The 25,517-nt window shown below is 62.6% G+C and overlaps 1 protein-coding gene across 3 annotated transcripts; it reads right to left on the bottom strand.

Moving 5' to 3' along the window:
* Positions 1 to 16,795: 16,795 nt before the first annotated feature.
* Positions 16,796 to 25,012, bottom strand: SHH (sonic hedgehog signaling molecule). 3 transcript variants are annotated; one of them, XM_053217822.1, is made up of 3 exons: positions 22,283 to 25,012; positions 21,451 to 21,712; positions 16,796 to 18,729 (listed from the first exon to the last, which is right to left on the bottom strand). In XM_053217822.1, exons 1-3 carry the CDS (start codon positions 22,343 to 22,345, stop codon positions 17,906 to 17,908), a joined length of 1,149 nt encoding a protein of 382 aa, XP_053073797.1. In that variant the 5' UTR covers positions 22,346 to 25,012; the 3' UTR covers positions 16,796 to 17,905. The 3 variants fall into 3 exon arrangements, with proteins under 3 accessions (XP_053073797.1, XP_053073798.1, XP_026907054.2); XM_053217823.1 differs by having other exon boundaries at positions 22,133 to 25,011; XM_027051253.2 differs by having other exon boundaries at positions 21,451 to 25,012.
* Between the last annotated feature and the right edge of the window lie 505 nt (positions 25,013 to 25,517).

Genomic DNA, 25,517 nt, shown 5'->3' with positions numbered 1-25,517 from the left:
CAAATTGCTCCGAATTCCTGGTCTGAAAACGGGGTACTTGTAAAATACCCCCCACCCCGCCGGTTTGGAGAAGGAACACCTCCCCCGCCCCCTCCGCCCCCCGCCCCCGCCCCCGGCCGGGCTGGGACAGGCCAGGCTCTCCCTGGCGGGGGCCCTGCACTGGAGTCTGCGTGGGATTCAGGCGGGTGGCACAGTTGAGACCACTGCTTTCGCCTGTTGAGACCCACCTTTCTGGTCTGTGGGGAGGGGGCTTACCTTGTGATGAAGGAGCAAAATGGTACTGGTGACCCGTGACACCGTGCCGGCCCTGTCAGCCCCTCAAGGTGGCCGAGGTCTTCGTGCTCTTCCTGGGACACAAGAAAACGGCCTGTGTCCCTCTTAGAGGGACCGTCCCTCTCCAGCTGAGACCACCTGCTGCGGGACTTCAGGTCTAGGTCCGTTCTCTTGTTTCCCCTCCGCGTGGGACCTACTCGAGTTCCAGTGACAAAGGCCAGACACGCAACGGATGGACGCGGTGTCCCCACAGGCAGGTGCGGGGGCAGGTGGGCAACGGGGGGCCGGGGTTGGAGAGGGAGGGAGGGCGGCGGAAGGGCCTTGGCTCCTGCCCGAGCACCAGCCAGGCCTCGCTGACAAAAGTGTTACCTCCGAAGACATCCAGGGACGGACTTGATCACCGTTCTCCCGGATGGGAGGGATGCGTGGGAGGAGGCCCGAGTTTGGTTCTGGGTGAAAAGGAAAGGTAAGCGAAGAGGCTAACTTGCGGGAAACAGGAAGAAGGGACAGCACAGGTCCACATGTTGGATTAAGTTCTCAGATCTGACTTCCTGGAATTTTTAAGCCCAAATCAGAATCTGAGGAGGCAAAAACCATTTTTTCTTCCATTTTAATCCGTATCCCATGGGTACGTTGTTCTTTGTCTAAAAGCTGGCGTTTGCTGTGAGGGGCGGGAGCCCTGCAGGAGCTGGCTGGAAACCTCTAGGCGCGGGTGGGCGGTGGGCTCCCCGGACCCGGGAGACGCCGGGCAAAAGGGTGCTCCTCCCGAGAAAGTTTCCGGCTCCACGCTCGGTCGTCCGGGGAGGGTGTTTGTGCCGGGGTGAGGGGCCGCGGGCGGGGTGTCACCGATGTCTGGAATTTAGAGTGCATGGGGAGTGCCAGCGGGCCTGGGGTTGGGGGCCCGGGGGCGGCTGTGGGCCGAAGGAGTGATGGAACCGGGGTCAGCAGGTGGACGGGACAGGGGCGTCGGCAGTGGGGGACCAGCGTTGGTGCAGGGGGCGCTGGGGAGGGGAACTGGGGGGGGGGGCGGTGCAGCGAGGGTGCGGTCAGGGGATGAGAGGCCGTCCCCGGGGGGCTGCACAGAGAAACCCCACCTGAGCTCGGGAGGTGGTGCCGCGGGAGGGGCTGTGCTGGGCCCGCACCCTCCGCCCGCGAGGCCCCGATGGTGCCGGGCTCCTGGGCCAGCAGCCGGCTCGGAGACCCCCGCCGCTCCCGAGGAGGCCCCTCGGCCTGCTTGCCCAGCTGGAGGGTCCACACGCCGGGAACAGGGCTGCCTTTCGCCCTTGCCGCCCGATGGCCTCGGGCTCTGGGGTGACCCAGAGGTGGCCCTCCTCTGTCCTCCGGGAACCTGGCCTGAGCCCCCACATCCCTGCGGGAAGCAGAGGTGAGACGGTAGCACCCCGCTCCCCACCCGGGCTGCCGTCTGGAGGCTCAGGCCTCCCCACTGGCTGACCTGGCTCGCTTCCTTCTCCATTACTTGTGTCATTTCCGCAATATGGTCTTTTTTTTAAAAATATGCTTTTGTACATTTTTGATTTTAGCGAAAGTGCATGATCGGGGAGGGGGGCAGCGGGAGAGAGAGAGAGCAAGAGAGAGGGGCTCTCAAGCAGGCTCCACGCCTAGCATGGAGCCCGACGTGGACCTCGATCTCACAACCCTGCGATCTTGAGCTGAGCTGAAATCGAGTCGGACGCTCAACCAACTGAGCCACTCAAGGCACCCCTGCAATGGGGTCCCTGCGAGATGGGGACCCCCTCTCCCCCTCCCCCTTGTGAGCTGTCCAGGCCCAGGCCCCCTGCTGACATTGTCATTGCCAGGAAGCAGCCCGGTGGGTGGCCGTGCGTCTCAGGGCTGAGCACCTCCTAGGACCCCAGCCGTCCCCAGGCTCGAGGCCCGCGATCCTTCTCCCTCTGCAGGGCCCCCCCTTCAGCACCCCCTCGCCCTTCTCGCCCAAGATCCGTCTTCTGGGGTCACTGCTCACCATCTCCTTGACGGCCTTCCATTTTCTTTTCCCCTGGAACTGGTGCTCGTCCGAAAACTCTGAGTCCCCGTGATCCTGGGCTCGCATTGCAGCTGGAGGCCAGAGTTGGACACACAGGCAACCGTGCGGCCTGGCCTGCTTTGAGCTCTGATGGCCCCGAGGGCTGCCGGGAGATCCTCCGTTGCCGTCAGGCTCCCGGGGAGTGTTTCCTGTCCTCTGTCCACACTGTCGACGGCGTCCCCTCTGCTCTTTCTCAGACACCCCGTGGCCTCCCCACGCGTTACTCCCAACGGGAGAGCTCAGGGAAGGGCGTCCCCGCCACCGCAGGCCGGCCCCCCCACCGGTACTGCACCCCCTTCCCCCGCCTGCTGAACACCGGCTCCCCAGAAGTCTCTTCTCCTGAAGGTTTCCTTCCGAGGTGGACCTGTCCCGCGTGCGAACCAACATGCGGTCAGAGCCTCCCTGCGCTTCGTGACCACCTTCGGCTGCTTGCACGATGCTGTCCCGCTTTGTGCGAAACTCACTGAAAAAGCGGTCTTTCTTTTCTTCTTCTCTAACATCTCTCTTGAGGGGCGCCCGGGCGGCTCAGTCAGTTAAGCGTCCAACTTACGACGGGTCATGATCTCACGGTTCATGGGTTGGAGCCCCGCGTCGGGCTCTGTGCTGACTGCTCGGAGCCTGGAGCCTGCTTCGGATTCTGTGTCGCCCTCTCTGTCTGCCCCTCCCCGCCCCATCTCTCTCTCTCTCTCTCTCTCTCTCTCTCTCTCTCTCTCAAAAATAAACATTTAGAAAGAATAAAAAAAAATAAAATCTCTCTTGAATCCACACCAGCCTGGCTTTTGAACCCAACATCTCCCCGAAACCTCTTTTGCCGAGAGTTAGCGGGCTCCGTGTTGCCAGACTGAGAGGTGGTCAGGGTACACGTCCTCTGTCAGCCCAGGTCGGGTGGCTGCGTTCCTCCCCCCCTGGTCACTCCCGACAGGACCCCAGGCGGTCCCGGGGCTCTAAAGGTCAGCTACAGGCCGGCGAGTCCCCCGCTCGACCCTGCCCCGCACCTCCCCTGAACGGGGCTCCAACCTCCCTTTCTGCTTGGGTGCGTAGCAGGCGTTTCGGACTCCCTGCCGAGCCCCGAGCCCCGGGTCCCTCCCTCAGTCTGCCCCCATCCCAGTAGATGGCAGCCCCTTCCTTAAGGACACCCCAGCCCCGGGCTTCGGGGTCAGCGGCACCTCCTACTAACAAGCACACCGGTTGCCGGGCCATCCCGGTCTTCCAAGAGCGTCTAGAATCTCCCGGCTCCGCCGAGACCACCCCGGCGAAAGCCACCGAAGCCTCCCACGCGGGGGCTGAGCCGGCCTCCACGGGGCTTCCCGTGTCCTCCCTGCCCTCCTGCTCTCAGGCACCAGACGCCAGCCGGAAGGATCCCGTAAAATACAAGATCACTGCGTTCGGGGCGCTCCGGAGGCCTCTCGTCTCACTTGGATAAAATCAAAATGCCTAAAAGGCACAGCACGGGGACCGCCATCGACGGCACCGCAGGGGCGCCGGTGGCGGCAGGTGCCCGTGCGAGGAGCAGGTCGCAAGGTGCAGGCTTGTCCGGGGGCTGCTGGGGGTGCCCGGGGCCGGCCTAGCCCGCTGTCCCCTGGACTGCAGCAGCTGATGAACCGCAGTCCCCCTGCACCCCCTGGCGCCCACCCCCCCTCCCCCTGCATCCCCCCCGACTCCGGGGTGGGACAGGACTCTCTCTGTGCTGCCCTCCTCGCCTGCTCCCGCTCCCTCCCGAGGAACCAAGCCGCCTGCCTGGCCGCCTCCACTGGGGCTCGTCCTGGTTGCTCGCTTCTCAGAACGTCCGGTAATTTGGGGCTGGACAGGACGTTTTGGACGCCTCATTTCGCGAGTCCTGCAAGCAGGAAGCGTTAGCTTGAAGGGTTAGCCTGGCCCTTCCGACACTTGATTCTCAGCCCGGTTTGGCCAGCTCTTGGGAAGGCCTTGCTCTGGTGTCCTGACCACCCGGGTGTCCAGCGAGTGGCCCCCGCGGCTGGCCACCTCTCCTAATGCCCCGCCGGCCGTCCCCATGGCGCCAGGCCCCGGACACACGCAGCGTCGTGGAAAGCCGAGATTTCCGGGCACTCTCTGCGAGTTTCTGGGGTCCCCTCCGCGTGTGGCCCCAGCCGCTCCCGCGGCCCCAGAAGCCCGCCGCCCTCCACTCGGGCCCCATCCTCGAGCACTGAGCTCCGGAACGTTCCTCTGGGCACGTGGCCCAGGTGACCCTGGAGCTGGCAGTGTGCGATGGCAGCCGCACCTGTTCCCAGAGGAAGGCGGAGGCGGGCTCCCCGGGCGCGGTCACCGTGTCGTGGCTGGAAGTGGACGTCCTGGCCTGTCCTGTGGCCTCACGGTCATTTATCCATTTTGTGGATCATGCCTCCCTTCACCCTGTAAGTAAGTAAACCGGGGGCGGGAAGGGAATTAACTGTGCCTGTTGTATTTTTCCTGCCGTGTCCAGGGGCCCGGAGCTGTGTGTGGCGCCCAGGGGCACTCGGGTCACTGCCCACTGACTCAGGTCAGCCCCGGCTCCCCCCGCGCTGCTGCGAGAGCGGTTTCCACCTGCCCGTGGGCCACGCCCCACCTGGGGACCACAGACCCCCGGGAAAGACTTTTTTTGTCCAGTCTGCTGGGGGGGGGGGGGGGTTTGCTGAGCATCGGGTGAGGGGAGAAGCTTCGGGGCTCCTTGGAATCCAGCTGTCACAGACCCCGCAGCAGTGAGCAGCACACGGATGGGGCACGCGTGACGACAAGGGACAGAGCCCGAGCTGTGTCCCCACCGCGGGCCACCTGGTCCGCCCGGGGTGCCAAGCGGATGGAGGGGTCCAGAAACCGACGTGGCTGGAGGCCGGCCGCCCAGCTGTGGCTCCTTCAACAGAAAGCAGCTGTGTCTGGTGACCCCGGGGGGGGGCGGTGGGGGGTGGGGGGGGAGGCGGGCCAGGACCTCCAGCCTCACGCGGCTCTGCTGGATTTCTTGGTGGCTCAACTGTCAGCCCCAGGCTTTACCCAGGCTGTGGGTCACAAGATACACGCATCTTTTTGAGAAAAATCCTGAAGGTTATTTTTTTATTCCGAGAGAGAGAAAAAGAAGGCGTGAGGGTACGCGTGAGCGGAGAAGGAGCAGAAAAGAGAGTCCCAAGCAGGCTCTGCACGGTCGGCACAGAGCCCAGGGCGGGGCTCGAACCCACGAACTGCGAGACCTGAGTCGAAATCAAGAGTCAGATGCTTAACCGACGGAGCCACCCAGGCGCCCCCCGTACATATTTTGAATATCTGTATGTAAATAAATAAATGTTCACATCGACTTTATAAGATACGGCATTATGGTTCCTGGTCCTCCTTCCTTTCCTCCCTCCTCCCTTCTTTCCTCTTTCTTTCTCTCTTTCTTTCTCTTCTCTCTTTCTCTTTCTTTTCTTTTTCTCTTCTTTTTTTCTTTCTCTTTCTTTCCTTCTTTCTCCTTTCTTTTTCTTTCTCTTCTTTTTTCTTTCTCTTCTTTCTTTCTTTCTTTCTTTCTTTCCTTATTTCCCTTTCTTTTTCTTTCTCTTCTTTCTTTCTTTCCTTCTTTCTTTTCTTTCTTTTTCTTTCTCTTCTTTCTTTCTCTTCTTTCTTTCCTTCTTTCCTTCTTTCTCTCTCTCTTTCTTTCTTTCTTTCTTTCTTTCTTTCTTTCTTTTTTAGAGAGAGAGAGAGAGAGAGAGCTTTGAAAGCACAGAGTGGGGAGGGGAAGGGGCAGAGAGAGAGAGAGAGAATTCCGAGCAGCCTCCGTGTTCAGTGCAGAGCCCGCTGTGGGGCTTGATCCCACAGTCCTGAGATCACGACCTGAGCCAAAACCAAGACTCTGTTGCTCAACCTCTGAGCCACCCAGGTGCCTCTGCTTGTTCTTTATAAAACAGATACAGAATTCTCTAGAAAAGGGATTTGGATGGATCAGCTCCATTTACAATGTATTGCGTCTCACCGAATCTGAGAGGGTACCTTCTTTCCTCCCTGGACCTTCTCCGAGACGCGGTGCCTCTGACAGTCACCATCGGCCCGCAGGCACTTGTGACGGTTGTATACATTTTGTGGTTATTCTGGGAGGCCTCCCGATGACTTCAGTGCCTTGGCGGATCGGCAAACGGCCACGTGAGGAATGTTGGCGGGGGGACCACGCTGTCAGAGCCATTGCTGGTTCGGTCAGGCGTCTTTGGGTAAAAGATAGAAGAGCCACCATTTACCAGACACTCACGAGCACCGGGCCGTGCAACACACGTGCGTTCGTCCTACGCATTTAGTGTGGAACGATCCTGTGCGTCGTGAGCTGTTTGCGTGCCCTTCTGGAGCCTCGAGAGGGTCACGGCGGTCCGTACGGGATCTCCGAGTCTGGCTGACCCCAAAGGCTGTGCCTTAACTTTTCTGCTACACAAAGACAGTAAAAGTCACCAGAAAGCGTACCACTGAGGAGGACTTTCACGACAGCCGCTCCAGATGGGTTCGTACGCATATATTAGGTTGAAGCCTAGGAAAGCTCCACTTCTGTACCTGAGAAGTGGGAGCATGTCGGGGCTTTCATGACTGTTTCCTTCACTCTGTAGGACGCCCGGTTCCATGGCAACGAGTACCGATTGAGGCTCCTGCTCTCCGTTGCTGCAAAGTATTCCACGGGGTTTGACTAACCAGGTAATTAGCCGAATCCGTGTTGGTGGACATACAGGTTACGTCCAGTTAGGTATATGTCGTGTTGCCATAAACACTCTTGTCCAGCCTCACAGGGGCTCCGGATGCTCGAATTGCTGAATCAAGGTCTCACGTGTTTTCTCTTTTGCTACGTTTGGTCTTCAACTCTCTGAAATGGTCGTATTTCACCCCCCACTTGCTGCCCCGGTTGTTAGAGGCAGAGTTTTCTCTGAGACCCTGCACAAGAGCACAGAGGACTTGCCCACAGTGGTGGCAGGGCTCGGCTGCGCAGAAAAGTTAGAGCCTTCCAGAACGGTGGCTCTAGGAGCGTCATAGGTGAGAGCCGGTGCCCCTTGCTGCCTGCCGCGCGTCTGCCAGTGACAGACAGGTGGTGCTGAGCGTGACCCTGACTGACTGGAAGGGCCGATGGGATTGAAGTGTGTTGTCCCAGGTCCGTGCCCCCAGCATGCCTGTGACACTCCTGGTGTTGAGGTCAGGGGCACCCAGGTGAGAAGGGAGACCCTTTCCTAATCAGGGACAGACACGCAGCACGGTGGCCCAAGACCAGCATTTGGAGCCCTGGGGTCTTGGGAGCAAGCCTCTAGATCATTCTAGGCCAACCTCTCATTCTGCAGATGGAAAAGGAAACTTTGGAGGCCGACCCTGCCCCTCCTCCACCCTCAGTTTCCCCGCCTGATCCGCGAGCAGGGTGGGCAGGTGTGTTGATTTGTGAAGTTAGTCATGAAGAGTCTTAGGAAGAAACAACCCCAATTCGTGGTGAATCCGTGTTTTGAACCCCCCTTCTCTTTGGGAAACGTGGAATTATATTCAGTGGGGACTCCCAGAAAACTGCCCTCCCATGAGCACAGTCTCAGTGCACCTGTCCTCCGTCTGGAAGAAGGGGGTCTTCCCACTTCCGGGGCGATGCTTCTGCGCCACCCTTCCTTCGCCCGGCGTCCTGGGGTCAGGGTCCTCGCAGCGGCCTCCTGGTCTCCCTGTCTCCTCCCCCAGACAATGAAGCCGCCGCGGGCGCGCAGCGCGTCTCCATGACAACCGCATCCTGCCTTCCCCGCTCCACTGGCGCGTCCCGGCTGCCCAGCAGATGGCGCTCTCCTACCGGGGAAGGCCTGAAGCCGGGCGAGCGCGCAGTCCCCGAGGATGCGGTCCCGCCTTCGTTCATTTGTTGGCTCACTCACTCACTCGCTCACTCATTAATTCACCGCTTCCGGAATACCTGCCCATGGCCTCCCCACGGTGATGGGCACGGAGGACAGACCCTTGAGCGAGACAGTCCCAGCGCTGCCCCCATACTGATGACAGCAGGTGCAGAGTGCGGGAGCCGGACTGGACCTCACCCCACACGGGGACCCTGAGCCCCGGGAACCACGGTGGCTTGTGCGGCCTGCTCTGTGCAGAGCTGAGAGCAGACCCCGGCTCTCCAGTCTCCCCGTGCTCATCCGCGGGGGTGGCCTTATTCCTGGGGAAAAGCACTTTCCCACCAATTAGGGTATTTTGGAAACGCCTTTTTTGGGGGGCCTTGGCCTTGAGCCTGGTAATATGAGCCTCGTCTCTTCACGGATGTGTGGCCTCATTTGTTTTCGTCCCCAACTCCACAAGATGCTTCTCTGAACGACTCCTGATCATTTAGAACATTCCAGAAGCAATAGTAAATGCACAGGCGCCCAAATCTCTAGGATTTCCCCCCGGGGCAGCATCTTGGTGGCTGTTCCAGGATTTACTGGTGACCGAGTGTCACTAGGACGCATTTAGAGAGGAAATAGAACAAAAAATTTCTTAAATGTTTTCAAATTAAAATGGTTTGTTTTGCTTACAAAGTGGTAAATTGTCACTGAGACAAATGTGGAAAATATAGGTAATAAAAGAGAGAAAAGGAGGTCACTTGTAACTCCAGCACCCAGAGACCGTCATTGGTAAGATTTCAGTGTGTATCCTGCCGAACTTTTTTCTGATACACACACATGCGCACGCACACACATGCACACCCCCCCCCCACACATACACACACACAAATGGGACCAAAGTGTACGTAATGTTTGGGAACCAGCTGATTTTCACCGTATAATATGTTGTCACTATCTTCCCGTGAGGTTGAATATTTTTTGCATCTTCTTGCGTAGTCGTAACGGTAACCCATTCAGTTGTATGTTACCCCCGAATTTATTCACCCAATTCCTTAGTGTTGGGCATTGAACCTGCGGCCCAAATTTGCACAGTCACAAATGCTTTCCTGCGGAAAGCATGCTGGAACCCACGGCACACGGAAATCCTGGCCATTTCCTTGGTATAAGTTCTAATGCCGTAGAATTGCCGAGCCGATGGAGACATAACATTCTGAGGCTTTGATGACTTATGGCCGAGTGGTGCGAAAGCGACATTAATTCCACTGTGGTCCTACCCCCACGTAGGAGAATGACGCCCTCTCCCTCACCCCTGGCGCTGGGTGGGTGGATGAGGCAACACCGGCCATGAGCTCCAAAGCCGATTGATCGAATCCTGGCTCCGCCCCTTGGCTGTGCAATCTGGGAACAACCATTTGCTTCCTTAAGGTTTCCTTTTGTCCCCTGGAACGTGCAGAGACGAATGCCTATTGGTGATGAAGATGGGAGGGAGAAAGCTCTCTCTAAGTGTGCCGCGTGTCCTAATGTGGGTTTTCCCTATCGTGCTAGGGAACTTGAAGAGCGTGAGCGCTCTAGGACCTTCCGCAGCCCCTACAGCAGCCTTGTCAGTTCCAAACCTATCTGTTGACCCCAAGTAAAAACCCGAGTGCCGTCTCTGTCCACACCCCATTTTTCCCGACAGTCACACAGGGGCAGGAATGGAACCACTTGCCGGCGCTCCTAGCTGTGTTTGCACCCGCGGGAGTTGTGGGTGCCCCTCTGCCTCCACCCCTGCCTCTCCTGGGCCCCCAGCCCCACGCTACCTGTCCCGTGCTGCCCCCCTCCCCATTCCGTTCCTCCCAAATCCTATTCTCAGACAAGGATTTGATATTTAAGAAGTGACTTTGATGTCTGATTCCCCAGGGCTGTAGTATTTATAGCCGAAGCTCTCTCCTTACAGGAGGAAAGGCGGCTTTATCCCCCGCCTACTGAGTTTGGGTGCCCTTGACATCCGGCATGGTCGGGAATGCCCTTCTAACTCGGGAAGGCTGGTCCTTGCATGCACACGCACACACACACACACACACACGCATGCTGGCACACTCTATCCACACCTCTCATGCATCACACACACACTCACCTCATACACTTGCTCACGTGCACACAACACGTACACTCTCACAGGTGCACACAGCCACACCCGAAAACACTATCCAGGTGTGGGTGTGTCCACACACCAGGAAGCTGTACCCCTTCCGTGGCGTGGGAAGGGAAGCAGCGGGAGCGAGCGCCCCGGCCCCCACCTGTCGCAGAGGAAAGTGGAGGTCATGGGTGGTGGGAGGGGCAGGTGGGGCGAGATGAGGAGGCCTCCCAGCCCCCAGGAGCCAGGGGCTGTGTGCCGGCTGGCCCGCCGGCTGGAGGGGAGCGACAGGGACAGGCGAGCCGCCCGGGGCTGCCCCTTTAGGACGTCCCCCGGGAGAAAGCCACCCCTTGGCGGCTCGAGACAGCAGGGTGTGTGTCCCTCTGCCTGGGACACTCACGGGCAGACAGAAGTATTTTTAAACTAATTTCCCTGACCTAAAAAGGTTCTTTTCTGACTGAACACCTAGTCTTTAGGACCGACATGGGAGCATGCCTATAAATAGCTCAGCACTCCAGCTGGGCTGGCGGTTGTGGCCACCGCCGGGCGTTGGGGACACAGCTCAGGCCTCTGCAGGCGTCCAGGGGCCCAGGGGGCGGGGGTCCGGGCGTGGGGCACCGCACTGGGTTGTTTAAAATGGCAGAACCGGGAGGAGATGAGACGGGGCAGGGGCCGGGCTCATCGGGGTCCGGCGTCGGTCGCCCCCGGGTCCCCCCCACTGCCGCCCGTCCTGCCCCCTCGGGGCAGGTGCAGGGGGCGCGGACGGGAGCGGGCATCCCAACTGCAGAGGTGAGTGGCTGCAGGAGAGGGGCCGGGGGGGCGGGCACAGCGGCGTGAAGACGGCGGCAGGATCTCGGCCCCGCGAATTTAAAAATAAGTTTATTCTTTTGAGCAATGAAAGCGTGCTCCGTGTGTTGAGCTGGGAAAGTCTAGACAATACAACCAACCCATATGTATCCAAATCCCTCAGATCCCAGTGCACCTGTGCCAGGGGGCCGCCGCTGACGTCCAGAACGGCCAGGACCCTGGTGGGGAAGCGTCCCGACTCCGCTTCGACCTCTTGGCTGACGTGTCGCCTTGGAGTGTGGCTCTTGTGTTTATGTTCCCACGGCGGTGGCTGTTGCCTGATGATGTGCGTCCCCAGGCGCGGGGCACGCTGGCTCAGTTTCCCTGTTGGCTCTCACCCGTGCTGGGTACCCCCCTTCCTCCTGGCCCCTCCAGCCTCAGCCCTGGGGGAGAAGGGGAAATCCGGGGCAGGGAGGGGAAGGGTCTGCCACACAGCGTGCCCCTCCCCCCGGGGCTGCCCCGCGAGGACCCGGAGCCCTGCCTGCTGCCCTGAGAGGCCCTCCCCCCCACCCCTGCTTCCTCCTCCCACTCTGGTACAGCCCTGCGTGGACGCAGAGGGGAGACCTCGGAAGGGCCCGTGGGCGGGCCCTGAGATCAGTCACCTGGTCAGAGACTACGCTTCGGGGACACGCCTGTATGTAGGTTGAGGCTGTGCTGCTGACAGTGGGTGTGATATGTGGGTCAGTCTAACACAGGTACAGCCGACTCCGGCACGGAAAGGATGCCGGACATTCGATGTGCGCACTGGTCTATTAGAAGTTTCCCCCCCAAACCTCTTAAGAAAGAGGAAGAATTGAGAAGGACACGTTTCCTGATACCCAGGCCCAGGGGCGGCGCTGAGGTTTGTGGTGGCCTTAGATCCGCGTCTAAGTGACCGGTCGCTGGGCTCTGATCGGGGGCGCCCCGGAAGAACGTGCTCTGTGGCAGAGAGGACGCTCGGAGAGAGGGTCTGGACGGCGGCCCTTCCCTCCGTCCCCGGTCCCAGTCCGCAGAAGCGCCAGCCAGCCCTGGATTCCAGGGAGAGGGCGCTTTCCTCACAGCGGAGCCGGGCGGGACCCCTGTGCTGGCGGAAGGTTCTCCTCCCTGTTGGGGATGCGCGGTCCCCTCCTCCCCCCCCCCCCCGGGAGGACCACGGGCTGGGCCGCGGGCTCTCGGGGGGCAGCTGCGTCTCATGGCATCCACCCCACCGAGGTGGGCCTCGAGGACCTGTTCCCAGGGAATCGGGTGCCTTTATCTCCAGAACCTTCAGACTGTAAGGCTGTCTTTTTCCTCCGCGTGTACACGGACTTAGTGTCACCTGGATCCAGGTGGAGCCTGACTGTGGGACACCCCAACAGGCTGGCCTTCAAACAGGAGTGTTTCTGGGCCTCACGGACCTTGAGTCACCTCCTCCCCACCCTGTGAGGGCACAGAGGCCCCGCGGGGTCAGCCCTGGGTGGGGGGGGCAGGTCTCGGGTAACACCGAGGGGGGGAACGAGGTGCCCCCCCCCCAGCATCCGGTGGAGAGGTCACATTGCCCCTCTCCAGGACAGTCGCCTCCGTGCTTCCTTGGTGGCGGCTGCTCGCTGAGAATACAGCGGTCCTCAGAGCGAGGACCGACCCGGCCCGGCCCGCCGGGCGCGGGGGGGGGGGGGGGGCGCCGAGCTGTGAGTTGGGTCCCCGCAGGTGGGGAGGGAGGCATAGGACCCGGCACCGCCCGCTCAAACCGGCGGGTCCGCGGGCAGGTGCGCCCCCACCGTCTCCCGCCGCGGCCCGCAGAGGGCGCTGCGACTCCACTCAGGGACCGGAGGCTGCAGGTGCGGGACGCTGCTCAAGGCCCGCCGTCCTGGACCCGCGGGGAGGACCGCGCCGCCGGCAGCGGGCCACCTGACCCAGCACCCCGTGCCCCCCCCCAGGCTCTCCTCCCGCGCCCACCCCCGGCCTCCTGCCTCCTGAACAGCGGAGGGCGCGGGGGGGGGGGGGCGGGCTTCAAGGAGCCCTCCCCGGGAGCACGCGGGGGGGCGGCCGGCGCGGCCATCAGAAGGGCGAGGTGAGCGGCCCCCGTGTTGATGCGAACACTCTGCCAAGGCCAAGTTTGGCGCCCCCCCCCCCCCACGTGGCCTGCCTGGTGGGTGGCCCAGCGCTGAGCCAGGGGCCTGGGTGCTGTCTGGTGGAGGCACCTGCCCCATGCGGTGGGGGGGGGGGGGGGGGTGTGGACACAGGGACCCGGGAGCACTAGGCTCCCTTCAGAGACACTGGGTTTGTTTCGCTGCCCTTAAGGGCCAGGGTTCCCAGCGGGAGGCCTTGAGCTCTCCTGGGGCGGGAGGAGGGGTTCCGGGCTGGGACGAGGGGTGGCGTCTGGGGAGAGGGTGTCACTTTCCCCTGGAAGCGGTCGCGAGGCCCCGAGCCGGCATAAATAGGACTGCATGCAGAAATCCAGCATCCTGTTGTTCCGGGCAATGCTTTCCTGGGGTTCTGGGCAGAACAGAGCTTTACCTCCAGTCTTCAGAGTTTTCACCCTCTTTTAAGCCACCTTGCCCCTTTCTGGGAACACAGCCACCCCCATCGCGGAAACCACACATCCCCACTGAAAAGGTGACGCTCCAAACCGCATTCCCCGCCTCGTGGGGCAGGCCCCAGAGCGTGTTACAGAGGAAAATGCGAATGCCTGGTATTTTCTTCTTAATTGGAGAACAAGATTATCTTCAAATCCAGACTTACTGTTTCCTCACTGTGGGGTTGGGAGACAGACGCGGACGTCTTCCTCTTCTCAGTCCCGCCCCTTCCCTACCTTACGCGGACCTTCCGGTTTCGCTCACACCGACGAGCGTTAAGGTTTGCCCGTTAACACCACCGGGTCCGAGTGGCTGTTGGCGGGTCTCCCCGGATTTGTCATCCTCCCTGTGGCTCTGAGTAAGGGGCGGAACTGAGTGGGGTCATCACCTGAATCGCGACAGATTGTGCCCCGATGGCTTACGCCCTCCTCTGTGCCAGCCCCGGCCTCCTGTCCCCGCGGTGTGGCTGCTTTCCCCGACACCCTACGTGTCCCCATCCCGGACCACACGAGGCAGACTCTTTCGGTAAAGACCCAGCTAGTGAATATCTCGGGCTCTGCGGCCGTGTGGTCTCTGATGCAACGTGTGGGCCCAGGGGCTCCCACAGACAGCGTGTGAAGGGATGAGTGGGGGCAGTTCTAGAACGTGATGGATGGACACTGCAATCTGAACTTCACCTAATTTTACCTGTCATGAAATACTCTTTGAGGTTTTTCGTTTTCGACGATGAAAACAATGGGGGAAAACCAATCTCAGCTCACGGGCTGTAATAAAAACAGGCCCAGGGCCGGATCTGTCTCCGGGGCCATAATTTGCCAACCAACCTCCCCCCGCCCCCCACCCTGACCGAAACACATACCTCCAGCGGAGCGCGTGGGCGTATTTTGAGACCGGCTCATAGGAGGCCACGTGGAAGTCCATTTCCAGGGCCTCTCAACCCCTTTGAGGAAACTGTGCTTTTGAAGGATGGGTCGTCAGAGAGCCCAGATCGCTGCCGGAGAGCCAGCCCCGCACCGCAGGCCCTTCGTCACTTCCCGGTCACGTCTGGCAACCAACTGGCACTCTTTGCGAGTCTGGCCACCGTCTGCCATGTGGGCGTGATGCTGACGGCCGAGGGCCTCCCCCAGGACAGGCCAGCCCTGTCTCTCCCCCCCCCACCCCCCGCCCCAGCCCCAGGGGCTCCCCCAAACATATGAGTCACGTGCCCACCCCGCAAGGGAAGTCCCCACGGCCCGACACCCGCCCACCGAGGGGGTCTGTGGTCTGCGCTCAATGAGACCTTTTCGGTCGCCTCTTCACAAGCTCAGGGAAGTACGGGGGGGAGCGCAGGTGACAGCACGAGACAGGGATCCCGCCACAGAGCAGACATCGCAGACAGAGGTCTCTGTAACTTCTTTAATTGTTCAAACAATAGAGCACAAAGATAACGGTTTCAAGTACATTGTGATACACGCTTTCGACAGGAATAGATACGCGTTTCAGTCGGGAGCGAGGCTGGCGGCGACAGCCTGCGGGCACTTCGCACAGACTTTCCACGCCGTGGGCCCTGAAGGCGGAGCGGCCGCCTGGTCGGGTGGGGGCGCCGCGGCGCCGTCCTGACGCCCTGTGTGGAGCTCCTCTCCGACGTGGCTCCCTTTCCTTGGCCACGAGACAGACTATTCTGAACGCAGAGGTGGGCAAGGGGCTTGAGATGTGGCACAGGGAGGCGGGGAGCAGTGAGAGGGCGCCCCCAGGCCTGGCCAGGGTGGGGCGCGGCTCAGGGCCCCGGCACCCCAGCGCTGGCGGTCACCGGGGGGGGGGGGGCCTGGGGGCCCGGCCGGCGCTCGGGTCCTCTCGCGGGCCCGTCCGGCCACACCGCCAATCGGTCAGTCGGTCAACGAAGTCGGAGCTTTCACGCCGCCAGTGTGTCTGGTTCTCTCTCGCCGGTCATACTCAGAAGGGAACAGTCAACGGAACACAAACCACCACATTCCACCACGGGTGCTAAGCCTTGCACCTGCTAACTACCCAGAAGGCCAAAGAAAAGTCTTTTACAGAGAAAAAGCAAGGACACGCCTGCCCGGAGGGCCCGACCCCTGGGAAGCCCACAGCAGGCAAGCCCCGGGCCGCACGCCGGGCCCCTGTCCCTGGTGCCGTCCATCCAGGCCCCCGGCCTTCTGGAAGAGGCACAGGGACCCGTGTTTCTGGCCGCGGACACCACGCCAGGCCTGCCTCTGGGAGCTGTGTGTCCACACCCTGCCCCGGCCGGACCGAGGCCTGCCCCGAGCTGTCAGGCTCGGTTCTGCTCCCCAGACCCAGGCCGGCCTCTGGACAGGCTTGCGTTGCCGAGAGGCCCTGTGCCCGCCTAGCGCACCCGGCTTAGACGCCTGGACCAGGGCACGGACACGACCGTGGCCTTCCGTACGCCACAGCACGGAGGGTGACGGCCAAGGCCCCTTCCCCCAGACCCACCGACACGGGACACCAACCACAGGGTGCCCGCCAGAGGAGGACCACGCCCTCGGGACAAGGGTCTACACCTAACAACCACTCCAGACAGACAGCTTGGATTTGACAGCTTCAGCAAGGCCCGAGGACCCCAGCAAGCCCTGACGCGAGCAGCTGTGACGGGGGAGGAGGGAGGGTGCCCCCCACCCAGAGCGGGTGGACAGTGTGCGTGCCTCAGGGGCTCTGCCACGAAGGGCCTGGGGGCTCACAGAAGACCCACACTTGGCCCTCTCCTCGGGGGCCCTTCCGCAAGGCGTCCCCCAGTACTTTAGAAAGCAGCTAGAGCCCTCCTTCCCTCCAGGCCGGGGGACCCGGCCCTCCCCGTGGCATGCACGAGGCCTGCCCACAGCTACCCAGAGCCTGGGGAGAAGGTTCTGGGCGATGCCGCCGGGGCCGCCTCCTCCGGGCCTGCAGGGCGGGGCGGTGGCGGTGAAGGGGCTGGCGGTGGGGGCGGAGCGGCACCCCCACACAGCACCCCCGGCCTGGGGGGCGCACCAAGATACAAACAGAGCTGAGGCTTCTCCAGCGATGACAATAGACGGGTCGGTTTGGTTTCCTACTTTGGTTTCCTACTTAAGCTGATCTGAATTCACAGTATAAGCAACACATCTAAAAATATAACGCTGGGGACTCCTGTCAGCACCAGGTTCCCGGACAGAGAAGCCAAAAAGGAAAAGAAAAGAGGGGCTGCGACAGGAATTCTCAGTTAGGATATACTAACCAGTCTGTGCGTGGTACATTTTATTTCTATAAAACTATTACAAAATATTCAAAAATACATTTTAGTAAATTTACAGCAGTTAATTCTCAAGTTATTAATGCAAAAACATCCTTTGTTTTTCTCTGTACAAACTACAGCCTCCGTCCTTGTGGGCTCATCACTATGTGCGCTTTTTAAAAATATTATTTTCTAATAAATTCTTTGAAGTTAAAAATAACAGAGTTCTTCCAGTTTGTCCAAAACAAAAACAAAAACAGAACAAAACCAGTGCGTGTGTGCGTGTGTGTGTGTGTGCGTGTGCGTGTGCATGTAACAGTCTCAACTTCCAAGGATGTGGCCAAAATGGTGATGAGAACCAAATATTAAGCCATGAAGGCAGCCCGCCAGGTGGCCGCTACGCTGCAAACTAGTTAAATTAAAATAATATATTTTCATATTTTACACTATTTCAAAAATGAAATGTAATTCAGTTAAGTATTGATCTCTCAAAAAATCTAATTTACAATTCTGTGTATAAAAATATAATTTGTGGACCCCCACGAAGCATGTTTCAGTTTACATTTGCCGAAAAGCAGGCGTGTGGCGAAGGAGGGGATATGGAGTGTGCAGGTTGGCTTTCTGAAAGTCAGGGCGAGGGACATGTAGAAAAATAGACTCTGAGCAGGTCGCTTGGCCTCACAAAATAATCTTTCACCCCCGTGAGTACAGTTCACATGATAATAATAAATTATCCAAGAAACAAACTATTTAAGGCTCTTGAAGGTCCGGTTCATATTATTTAAAACATCTATTCATACCAAACAAATAAATAGCCAGGAGAGGTGAAAAAAAAAAAAAAAAAACAACAAAAAACAAAATAAAACAACAACCAAAAAAAATTCAAAAATATATATATATAAACTAAACACAATGACAAAACTTCCCAGGGTCTCTGTTTCCTTATAGTCTACTTTGGACTGTCCTACTTTATTATTATTATTATTAATTATTATTATAATTAAAGTCTCATTCCGTGCGCTTTTCCGCGTGTCTGTTGCTGTTCCTTGCTGTCGCTCCCCCCCACCCTCCCCCACCCCGGCCCCCACCCCCGCGCCCGCCCCGGCTCCCCGGCCTTCAGCTAGACTTGACCGCCATGCCCAGCGGGTGCAGGGCCTCGCTGTCCAACAGCCAGGTGCCTATTTGGTAGAGCAGCTGCGAGTACCAGTGGATGCCCGCGGCACCCGGCGCGTCGGCCGCAGCCGGCGCCTCGGGCGCAGCCGGCGCGGGCGGGGGCAGGTGGCCGCCGCCCCCGCCGTCGCCGTCCCCGCCGCGGTCCGTGCGCGCGGGCGCCAGCACGGCCAGGAGCGCGTGCGCCAGGCGGAAGGGCGCGAAGGCCCGATGGGCCCAGCCGTGCTCCTCGATGACCGCGTAGCACGACGCCAGCACCCGGTTGATGAGGATGGTGCCCTGCGCCGTGAGCGGCGCGTACGCGCCCGTGGCCTCCTCGCGCAGCGTCACGCTGTGCACGGCGGCCGGAAGCAGCCGGCGATCCCCGCCGCGCTCGGCCACCACGTACACGCGCTGGCCCGGGCGCACGCGGCTGGCAAAGAGCGCCCGGCGCCCCGGCGCGCCCCCCGGCGGCGGCCCCGCGCCCGACGGCGCCTCCAGCTCCCCGGCCGCCGAGTCGTTGTGCGGCGCCACGAAGAGCAGGTGCGCGGCGGTGAGCAGCAGGCGCTCGCGCGGCTCCCGCGTCTCGATCACGTAGAAGACCTTCTTGGCGCCGTCGTCGCGGTCCAGGAAGGTGAGGAAGTCGCTGTAGAGCAGTCGGCCCTGGTCGTCGGCCGCCAGCACGCGGTCCCCGGGACGCAGGTCTTTCACCAGCTTGGTGCCGCCCTGCTCCAGGTGCACCGTGGCCGAGCCCGGGAAGCAGCCGCCGGATTTGGCCGCCACCGAATTCTCTGCGGGGGGAGGAGAAGGGAGACAAGAGGGGACAGGGTGGTGAGCGCCTGCAGGGAGGCCCGAGCGGTGGGGGGTGGCTGGGGGTGGGGGTGGGGAGGGTGGGGGAGGGGAGGGGCCCCCGCCTGCGGTCCCGCGCCCCAGACTCGGGACGCGCGCAGCTCCGGGGAGAGAGTCCAGGCGGGTCCGGCGCGGACCCCTCTCCCTCGGCCCCGCCGCCTCGGTGACAAAGTTCAGCTGCAGATACATTCCTCAACGGCTCTCTTAAGATTGGACTGGAGGTGACAAAGGTCGGCTGGCGTCTCCGGCGGGAGGCCGGTTACACTCCTTCCCTTCCGCCTTCCTCCCACCCCATCCCCCGGCTCAGCACACACCCGGCCTCGCCCTGAATTCGCGGGGTATTTGCTCTCCACTCAGATTCCTCAGGAAGCCTCCTCGAGCTCCCTCGGGCGCCGGGGTGCACCTCCTCCTCCTCCCGCCCCCGGCGCGGGGTGCGGCGCCCCCTCGTGCGCTCCGCACCCGCGCTGTGCCGCGGGGACCCCCTCGCCTGCCCGCCCCCCAGCGCCCAGCCGGGGGCCTCGGTGCCGGCCGGTTGCGGGGGGGGGGTGTTGCAGGGGGGTGGCCAGGGAGTGCAAAATAGCTGTAGTAGTTGTAGCAACTGGACAAACATTCCAGGGAATTGGCCGAGGTGTGAAAATCCGGGGCTTGTGTGGATTTTCTAATTAAAATCCAATAAAGGGCCCGGCATTGTCATTGTGGTCTCTGCCATAACTGGGAGACACTCTGGCAAGAGGGGCCACTTCCATTTCCCTCATCCCCTCTCTCGGCCGCCCCCTCCCTATTTGCTCAGGTGCACCCCAACCCCCGCCCCCCTGCGATTCACACGCGGGCTCTCCAGAAGCCGGGCCTCACAAGCACTATTTGCACAGCCAGGCCTCCCTCTTCCAAGCGCTCAAGATGTGTATTTGAATTTTAAATGGCGGGGCCTGCTCGAGCGCTGGAAGCGGCCGGTTCTCAAGGCCCCTTGACTACCCGCTTTCCCGAGCCCTCCGTCGCTCTCTGAGGCTCACTGTCCCGAGGACAATGCGCGGAGCCCGGGCGGCGCGCAGGGGGCCGCGGGGGAGGGGCGGGGAGGGCCTGGTGTCTTTTGCATTCCAATCTCCGGGATCATGCGTTTTGCAAATAGAGATCGCGAGAAAGAATCTTCCTGCTGGAATTACACAGGGTTTTTAATCTTCTCATCGGTTTCTGCGGCATGAAGTGCGGGCCTGGCCGTTGGAGGCCCGCCGTCGCCCCCCGGAATGCGACCCGGGGCGCAGGCGAGCCCGAGTCGTCGAGTCGCACGACCCTGCTTGACACGCAGCGCCCCGCGCCCCGGCCCGTGTGCGCCGAATGCCAATGAGCGGCTCTCCGCGCCCCGGGGGTCTGCCCTCCCCGGGCGGGATCCTGGGGCGGGATTACCACCGCTCACTTGCGAGGAGACCTCTAGGGACCCCCGCCAGGGGGACCCCGCGGACAGGCTTGGCCCGCCGCGAGCGCCGCCGCGACCTTCCCCGGGGAGTCCCGCGGAGTGGGGGCGCCGCCTGCTCGTCCTCCCTCTCTGGCCGTTCGCCCCGCACCGCACCCCCCCCCCCGCCCCCTCCACACCTTTTCCTTCTGTTGTGATAAGAAGCCACTATTTCCCTTAGCTACGAAGTGCGTCTTGACACTTCGAGAGCGTTTTTCTGCTAACACATGCTATTAAAATACGGTGTAGGAGACAAACAGGCAAAACTGGGCGGGGGGTGGGGGGACGGCGCGGGGAAGACACAGGTCCTCCGAAATTCACTGCGAACTGCTCTGCTAAATGCACCACCTTAGGCTGAGATGCAGACATCTGCATAAATAGCCTCCGGGTTGGGCTGTTTGCCGCGGGAACAGTGCCTTGCTGGCGTGGCTGTTCCTAGCCAGCGACAGAGTGTGGCGTTGTAGGCCCAGGAAAGTCCCCCTCACAGCCAGGGCCGGCTACAGCTGCAGGCTCCCATCGGTGTTCCTGGCCCTGCCTGTGGCTCAGGGACACCCAGCTGGCTCCTAATAAGGGGGGGGGGGGGAATGCTTCTGGGCTTGCGGCCTCCAGATGTTGGAAGTGGTAACCACTGGATTTATTACCTCCCACCAGGCCTCTCCCCAAAGGCTTAGCCAGTGAGTTGCCTTAGTTTAGGATCCAAGCTGCTCAGCAGGGAGGGGAGAGGCCCGAGGCTCCCACCCCGGGCGCCCCTCCTGTGCTGGGGAGCTGGATGGGGGCCGCCTGATTCCTGAGCCCTGAAGGAGAGGAAGAATGTAGGCCAGAGCTGGCTCACCTTGCAGGGCTCAGTCTCTCACCGGGAGAGTCCCCTCCCCCACCCTCCCTGTCTCGCCACCTGCAGAGGGGGCTCCGGAAGCAGGGTGGGGGGAGGCTCCGGAAGCCCTGTGCCCTCTGCATCTGGGCTTGGAGACCCCCTGGGCCTCGGTGGCCTCAAAGCAGGGGCGATTCCTGGCTGGCGGGATGCACCTCTACAGGGTCCCTTCCCACAATAGCAACCCGAGCCGTTGCCACGGTGCCTCCTCCCCCCCCCCCCCCCGCGTCTCCCTCCCTCGAGTCAGGCTGCAGGGCGCAGCGGGGACATCTCGTGGGCAGATCTGGAGCTGCTGGGTGGGTGGGAGGCGGGCGGGGGCTCTGGAACAGGCCCCGCTGGCAGCCTCACCTGCTTTCACGGAGCAGTGGATGTGCGCCTTGGACTCATAGTAAACCCAGTCGAAGCCGGCCTCGACGGCCAGGCGCGCCAGCATGCCGTACTTGCTGCGGTCTCGGTCTGACGTGGTGATGTCCACCGCGCGGCCCTCATAGTGCAGCGACTCCTCCGAGTGGTGGCCGTCTTCGTCCCAGCCCTCGGTCACCCGCAGTTTCACTCCGGGCCACTGGTTCATCACCGAGATGGCCAACGCGTTCAGTTTGTCCTTACAGCGCTGTCGAGAGAAGGGGGACCCCGTAGACGTGAGTGTCTGGGCCCACCACCCGTCCCGGCCCCCCGCAGGGCCTGCCTGGCCCGGGGCCTGCGGATCAGGGCCCTGTGGAGACGCGGGGGAGGGGGGCCTGGGCGGCGGTGGCAATGCGGTGGGCGGTGGCGGGGGTGGGGGGGGGGGCTCTGCCTGAGGGGCTGGTCCTCTTTGCAGATGAACCGAGGGCCTCGCCCCGACAATCTGACATAGCGCAGCGCCCATGGGCCTGAGAAGGTGAAGTCTTTTTGAACCAAGTGAACTGCGTGTTTCACACAAGGACCAGCAGGACCGGCCAGGCCCCCAAGGCAGTGGCCCACTCCCCCCTCCCCCACCCCCCAGGCGCCCTCTGCTCCCCAGCTCCCCTTCGGTGGCCCCGTTTCTCCACACCTGCGCCAGGCTCCACCCTTCTCCCTGGCCGGACGCCCTCCCCAGGAGGCTGGAGAGAGGCCCAGGGCGCAACTTTGTAGAAACAGAACCTATGCGGTGTGCTTCTTAAGAATGGAGAGCCCTGGGTTATCTCGGGGCCCTCCCTCCTACCCTGTGCCTATCTGAGACGTGAATCCAGCCAAAGGGAGACAGGGAGGGGGGCGGGGAGCCCATAGCCCGGACGGGCAAGAGGGAGCCGACTGAAGGGCAAGCAGGTGAGCTATAATTTTCAGTGCGGGCGGGCCGACGACAAACACTCTTTATCAGGACAGCCGCATTCCTTTTCTCCACACAACTCCTTTCTCCGGCTTTTCTGCGGTCTGATGGTGTCTCTTGTTTTCCTTAACCTGTTCCCTTCCCCCCTCTTGTTTTCTTGGCCCCAGAGCAGAATGGCGTCCTGCAAGTTTGAAGAGCAAACTTAAGAGGTGGAGGGAGGAGGTGGGGCCTGAGGGGTGGGGGATGGGGAGGCAGAAAGGCCCGAGGCCTGGAGCCCTCGGGGCGTCTCCCCCCCCACCCCCGAGGAAACTGCGGGAGCGCAGGGACGCTGAAGAGGCGTGACCTGAGCCAGGGTGACGAGGAGCTGGGGTTTGGGGGAGCCCCCGCGGATCTCTCCGGTCACACTCAGCTAAGGATGCGAGGAACGGCAGAGCGGCGGCCCTGTGTGTGGACTCCCTCCCTGCCCAGACGTTCCTGCTGATGGTGGGGCGAGGGGCTCGAAGGAGGGGAACCGGTGGTGACAGGATCGCCAAGGGGCGTCCCCAAGACACGCGGACGCACGGGACGCAGGGCAATTTCAAGTTGACCTCCCGCAGAGCGAGGCGGCGCCGGCTGGGCTGTGGACCCCGGCGAGCGAGGTGGACAGAAGACCGCTCAGGGGTCCTGTGGGCCGCGTGGGGACCGTTCCCCTACCGAGCCGGGCAGGGACGTGCGCGGACTTCTGTCTTCTGCCCGCGCCTCCGGGGGAGGTGAAGGTTGCGCAACAGGAGAAGTCCTGAGTGTCGGACAGTAATAACACCCAGTAATACGCTTGTGGACTTAAACATGCAACAAATTGGCCGGGGGGGGGGGGGTGCGGTGCTGGGGCTCCCCGGTAACAGGTCACAGCGGTTTTCTTAAAAAAAAAAAAAAAAGAAAAAAGTCGGAAGGGCAGAGTTTGAGTGAGGTCATCCTGAGGATTGAACGCGTTTTACATGAAAATCAATCAGTAAACCAGGGTCAGTTTGGAGCCGGGCTGGCAGGCCGGCTGCGCAGGCGCACAGCACCCGCACGCACACGCACACGGCCCGCACCCCGGCCCCGCGCCGCCCCGGCTCCCTCCTCCTGGGGGGCAGACGGAGCTGTCGCAGTTCCCCACGGGGCAGCTGGCGAGGGGCGGGCGGGATGGGGAGGCCGCGGGCCAGCGCCCCCCACCCCCCCCACCCCCCCAGCGCCCGGGGCTGCGCCAGTCGGGCGCGAGGCGGAGGGCCCCCGGCGAGTAGCCCCAGGCCGAGCCAGGCCCGGCTGGCCCCCCGCTCCCCACGCGCCCTCCCCCGGGCGCCGCGAGGCCTCGGCGCGCGCCTGCGGGACGCTGTGCACCCGGCCGGCGCGCCGGGCGCAGGCGGAGCCGGGAAGCCCGGGCCGGGGAGCGATTCGCTGGGTCGTGGGCCGCGAATCCAGCCCGGCTCGGTGCAGCCACCGTGAAGCCCAGCGGGGCCGCCGGGCCGGGCTTTGTGTGGGCGGAGGCCGAGTCGGTCCCCGCGCCCGAGCCCCCGCCACCTCTCCAGTCTGCGCAGCCGCTCGGTGCCCAGAAGCCCGAGCAGGGCCGCCCGGCTTCCCCAGTGCGGGGGAGGGGTGTCCCCGCTTCAAAAGGGACCCCCCCCCCCAGTCCCCACACACCTGTCTCCACGCCCTCCCCCCCCCCTCCGGGAAAACAGACCCCTCCTATCCAAACAGGGGGACCCTCCTCAAACCCACGCCTGCGCGCCGGGCCGGGCCGCCACGCACACACAAATCCGTTCAGCGTGGCGTCCGTCCCAGGCCGTCCCTAGCGCGGCCCTCGGGCCCTGCCCCGGAGGCCGCCTCCTGCCCCCGGAGCCCCCCGGCCGCCGCACCCGCGCCTGGCACCCGCGCCTGCGGGGCGAGCGCGTCTGTCTGCGCTTCCCCCTCTCCGAGTTAATATTAACCAGGAGCTCATGCGTTCCAGAACTGCTCTGAAAGTTCCACTGGGGACGGTCTTGCCATGGTTGAGGGACTTGGGCGGCAGTCACATTAGGGGGACAGAGACACACAGAGCCGCGGAGGGCCAGCCCGCCCCGGGGGAGGAGGGACACGCGCGCCTGAGGACAGAATCCGGGAGGCTGTTTGAAGCGCGGGGCCGGCAGGCGAACAGGTCCTCGAGGAGGGCTCGGCCCCTGCGGCCTGGGAGGCGTCCGGCTTCACCCCTTCAGCCCCGGCCCTGCCCCTACCACCCCGGCCTCCGCCCCCTCCGCGGCTCTCGCAGGGGAGAAGAAGGAAGGGCAGGACAGGGTACGCCAGGGACACCCTCCGGCACTGCCCAGCGGCCATCTGCGGCCGCAGGGGACACTCGTGGGGTCCAGGCTGCAATCCCGGCCCGGCTCTCCGCACCCCGCCCCCACTTGGCTGCCCCTCCCCCGTCCTTTTGTGCTGGGAACGGGAATGGCCACTAGCCTAAGGAAAAAAAGTATTTGTTTTCGTTCCGTTCGTCGGAGGGAAGTTGACAGAAGGTCAGAAGTTCAAATGCTGCCAGCGCGCGCGGCGGCGAGAGTGGTCGGGCGCCGGGCTCGGCCGTGGGTCCCCGGCGAGCGGCCGGGAGAGGGGCCGGGGGTGTGGGGCTCGGCCTGGGGGGCGTCGGAGCCCGCGCCGCGCCCCCTCCGGGCCCGACCGTCCCGGCCGTCGGAGCCCCGCTGCGGTCCCCGGCCCGGCCCGGCCCCGCGCACGGCACCGGAGCCCTGGGCCGCGGCGACCGCTCACCCCGGAGGGACGGGGGCCGAGGCGCGGCCGCGCGCTCGGGGCTCTGCGACCCGCGGCGGGGGCTCCGGGGGCCCCTCTCCGGCGGCGGCCCCGCGCGCACGCGGGCGCACGGCGACCCCGCCGGCTCGGGACCTCCGCGTCCCCGCCCCCGCCGCCTCCCCCGGCCGCGCCACCCCTCTCCCCGGGTTCCGGGGGGAGGGGGGCTCCGGGAAGGCCCCCTCCCTCCCTCGGGGCGCGAGGTGACCGGGGTCGGGGTCTCCCCGCAGCCGGCCGCGCCCCCGGCGCCCCGCGGCCTGCGCGGAGTTCATTGTGGCTCGCGCCGCTCCCGGGCACAGGCGCGCGCGTCCACACTCGCGGTCCAGATTTAAGGTGGTCG

The sequence above is a fragment of the Acinonyx jubatus genome, chromosome A2 (assembly GCF_027475565.1).
Source record: "Acinonyx jubatus isolate Ajub_Pintada_27869175 chromosome A2, VMU_Ajub_asm_v1.0, whole genome shotgun sequence".
Lineage (NCBI taxonomy): Eukaryota > Metazoa > Chordata > Mammalia > Carnivora > Felidae > Acinonyx > Acinonyx jubatus.
This window is presented reverse-complemented; position numbering and strand designations above follow the sequence as displayed.

Bases quoted from the DNA above. Each gene is read 5' to 3' on its own strand.
- SHH (XM_027051253.2), bottom strand. From the start codon at position 21,967: ATGGGCGCTGCGCTATGTCAGATTGTCGGGGCGAGGCCCTCGGTTCAT. The intron at 18,730-21,450 runs GTGAGGCTGCCA...CTCCCCCCGCAG, and splicing joins CCACTGCTCCGTGAAAGCAG to AGAATTCGGTGGCGGCCAAA.